The sequence below is a fragment of the Calliphora vicina genome, chromosome 4, assembly GCF_958450345.1.
Source record: "Calliphora vicina chromosome 4, idCalVici1.1, whole genome shotgun sequence".
Taxonomy (NCBI): Eukaryota; Metazoa; Arthropoda; class Insecta; order Diptera; family Calliphoridae; genus Calliphora; species Calliphora vicina.
In genome coordinates this window covers 92,840,598-92,844,766 of record NC_088783.1, presented here as the reverse complement: position 1 = coordinate 92,844,766, position 4,169 = coordinate 92,840,598, and the positions used below count along the sequence as shown (strand labels likewise).

Genomic DNA, 4,169 nt, shown 5'->3' with positions numbered 1-4,169 from the left:
AACTCATGTTAATCACTCAACTCTCATTTACTTATTAAAATACCGTTAATCCTTTTTATTGATTTATTTTGAAGCTTAGTTATAAATATTGTTTAAAATAAAATTCATTCGCTTATGATCTGTTGACTAATCAAGTTGAGCAAAAATAAAAAGCTGCGTTTTTCTTAAATAAAAATAAATAATAAATAAAGACATATTAAGACTTTTATAGTCCGATTTGTCCCTTTAACCATATAAATAAATAAAAAAGTATTAGCCAGCTTTGACGTTTATCGACTGGCTTGGGTTTACTTAATAATTTAAATATAAAAACTTAAAAAAACAAAACTCCCAGGAAATAGGATTAACTCCTTTTTTCCAACAAAACCCCTTCTAGGAAAGAGGATAAATTCCTTCTTCCTACAACTGGCGCCCAACGTAAATTTAATATTTGGACTACCAAAAGATTTTTTATATGGAATTTGACGAATCATAAAGTGTGATTGTTACATCATCAATTCCTGCTGAAAATGGCGTTGGTATTCAACCGGCTCTAAGCAATATTTCAGCATCAAGCCTTAGTCAATCCCAAACCCCAGTTAATATGGTTTTAACAGATGTTCAGTTCAGGGAACTTTTAGGTGGCCCAGCCATGAGGCAAGATGTAAAGTCCACATTTAGCAATTGCACAGCACGCTTTAATGGTGGTCGCAATTCTAAAAAAATCGAAGATTTTTTAGCTACAATACTGGTGTACAAAGAAGCAGAGAATATTTCAGACTCATATGCCCTAACTAGTCTCCCACTAATTTTAGAAGGCTACGCCTCTACATGGTGGCAAGGAGTAAAACATGAGGCCAAAACCTTTGAAGATGCAATTGAGCTGTTAAGAAAAGCCTTTGCGCCACCAAAACCAGATTGGCGTATTTTTAATGAAATTTTTCAAGAGAAACAGAAAATATTTGAATCTACTGACAGCTTTGTGTGTAGAAAAAGAAGACTGTTTGCTCAATTATCTGAAAAACTATCAGAAAAAGCAATGCTCAACATGATATTTGGTCAACTTAATATTCAATTAAGAGAAAAGATATCTCGAGATAGTGTATCTAACTTCCAAGAGTTTTTAAATAAAGCCAGAGAAGTAGAACAAATAGTTTCAGAAAATAAACAGGAAAGAGTAGAGAAGGGAAACCTCTTGAAAATCCGAAAATCTCAGTTTTAAGATGCACTTACTGCAGAAATAAATACCACTTAGCTCTCCGAAAATGTTATGCCAAATGAGGTAAAAGATTTCTTGTCCTGGTTTGAAAAAGGAAATAATGAGTACTCGCCAGGCGGTATCAAGAAAATATTTGGAAGCTCAATTCCAGAAAACATGGAGTCACCGAAAACCTCAAACCTTTTTCCTCCTCTCAAAAAAGTGAAATATGATGAGTATTCAATTGAAATTAAATTGCGGCCATATGAAGCCCCCCATTTATCAGAATATTATAGGAGAACTTTAGAAGATGCCATAAATTCTGAAAAAGAAATATTTGAAGACATTGAAATACCAATTTATAATGTAGAACACCATATTAACACAGGTACACATGCTCCAATTTCAAATCCTCCATACAGAATTTCCCCAAAAATGAAAAATGTTTTAAAACAAGAAATTGAAAATATGCTGAAAAAGGGGGTAATAGAGGAAATGGAATCGCCATGGGCATTCCCGGTAGTTATGATACCCATCAGTGAGATTATGTGTTGATTATCGTCGGTTGAATGCGATCACAACAACTGATACATATCCACTACCTAGAATTGATGATCTACACTCAGCGAAAACAACTCAATTTATGTCAACTTTAGACTTACGTTCTGGCTACTGGCAAATAAAAGTAGCAGAAAAAGATAAAATGAAAACTGCTTTTACAACACCATTCGGAATTTTCGTATTTAATAGAATGCCATTCGGATTAAAGAATGCCCCTGCTACATTTCAAAGGTTGATTGACAAATTCCGCAATGGATTACCTAACATTTTAATTTTGGCTTATCTCGACGACATTATTATTTGCTCGAAGGATTTAGAAACACATATTTCGGATCTGAAACAAACGTTTAAAAGACTTAAAGAATTTGGTTTTCACCTAAACCGAGAAAAATGTTTTTTTTGTAAACCTGAAGTCAAGTATTTGGGACACATACATGGTATAGACGATTTATACCTTCTTTTGCAAATATATCTAAACCACTATCAGATTTAACAAAAAAGAATGCTGTTTGGAAATGGTCTGAAAAGGAACAAAATGCCTTCAACTGCTTAAAGAAGCTATTAGTATCACCCCCAATTTTACAACAAGTAAATGAAAATATGTCTTTTGTGATAAAAACAGATGCCAGATTGGAGCTGGAATCTGAACATACAATTGAATACGCTAGTCGTTTGCTGCTTCCAGCAGAGAGAAATTACTCCACAACAGAGCGTGAAGCACTAGCAGTTGTTTGGGCGGTTCAAAAGTTCAGAGGTTATATAGAAGGTTCGGAAGTCCTAGTTCTTACTGATCACCAACCCTTCAAATGGTTGTTTAGTTTAAAAAGCCCCACAGGTCGCCTCGCAAGATTTTTTTTTTTTTTTTTAACTTTTTATTTATTTATTGAATCTGCCTATATCATTAGGCCTAACAATAAGTGATTAAATCTTATAACTAAAATTAAAACTAATTGCTCTCTAAAGAGAGCATTGTTTGATGGATGGACCACATCTTAGCGGGGTGGTAGATCTCCTCTACAAAGCCTTGATCTGGTTTGGCTCTGTGCGAGAAGCCGAGCAAGCGGATTTGGGTGTGATTGCAGTTTCAGTATATATTTATCGCGGACTTTCTTAAACTCATCCTTCACTAGTGGCACTTCCAAGTCCCTGTGGATGTTTTCATTTCTTATGTACCATGGTGCACCCGTCATGGTCCTAAGAATTTTCGACTGGGCCCTCTGTATAAGCTCAATACTGGAATTACTGGCCGTTCCCCACAATTGGATTCCATATGTCCAAATTGGTTTTAAAATGATTTTATACAGGGTGACTTTATAGTCCAGGCTTAACTTTGATTTTTCACTTATTAACCAGTAAAGGCTAGATGCTTTTAACTTCATGTGAAGTCTCTTGGTTTCTATATGACGGCGCCATGTAAGTCTTCTATCTAAGTGAATACCAAGGTATGTAACATAATCGGACTGAGGTATATTAACATTGTTAAGTGTGACAGGTGGACAGCATCCCCTCCTCAGTGTGAACGTAACATGTTTGCTTTTTAACTCATTTACACGTATTCTCCATTTGTTTAACCATGTTTCAACACATCTTAAGTAGCCATCTAGTACACTAGATGCTATATATGGGTTTTCATGCGAGCTAATAATTGCGGTGTCATCAGCAAATGTAGAAATAGTCAATTCATCGCTCGTAGGCAAATCAGAGGTGTAAATCAAATAGAGGGTAGGTCCAAGAACACTTCCTTGTGGTACTCCTGCTCCAATCCTATATTCTCTTGTCACGTAATCATTGTACTTAACTGTAAATATACGGTCCGATAGATAAGATTCCAATAGTTTATGAGTAGATGGTGGCAGCAAACATTTTATTTTATATACCAGTCCTTTGTGCCATACTTTGTCGAAGGCTTGAGCGACATCCAAAAATATAGCTGAACAATATTTCTTTAATTCAAAGGATTTTCTTATCTCTCCGGTTATACGATTAACTTGTTCTATTGTTCCGTGGCGTTCCCGGAAACCAAATTGATGAACTGGGATTATATTTTTCTCATGTAATAATGGTATGATTTTCTTTTGGAACACTTTTTCGAACAGTTTCGATAAGCAAGGAAGCAAGCTTATTGGTCTATAGGAGGATGGTACGGTCAAGTCCTTACCTGGCTTTGGTATCATTATTATCTGAGAAGTTTTCCAATTTGTCGGAAAAACTCCATGTTTAAAGATCGCATTAAATATTGTAGACAGCACAATTATTGCCACACTCGGTAGGTTTTTAATCATAGTAGGTGTAACAGAATCATTTCCAGGTGATTTTTTTAATATTATATTATCCTTGATTACTTCGTTAATGTCTTCTGGGCTTATATCTAATATGTCATCATTAGATAATGTTGACACAGGTGGCTCTACAAGTTCAAAAACAGTAGTTG

At 35.1% G+C, this 4,169-nt stretch overlaps 1 protein-coding gene across 1 annotated transcript; it reads left to right on the top strand.

Moving 5' to 3' along the window:
- Positions 1 to 583: 583 nt before the first annotated feature.
- On the top strand, positions 584 to 1,201 carry LOC135958563 (activity-regulated cytoskeleton associated protein 2-like). Its single transcript, XM_065509463.1, has one exon. The coding sequence runs from the start codon at positions 584 to 586 to the stop codon at positions 1,199 to 1,201; it is 618 nt and encodes a 205-aa protein (XP_065365535.1).
- The last annotated feature ends 2,968 nt before the right edge of the window (positions 1,202 to 4,169 follow it).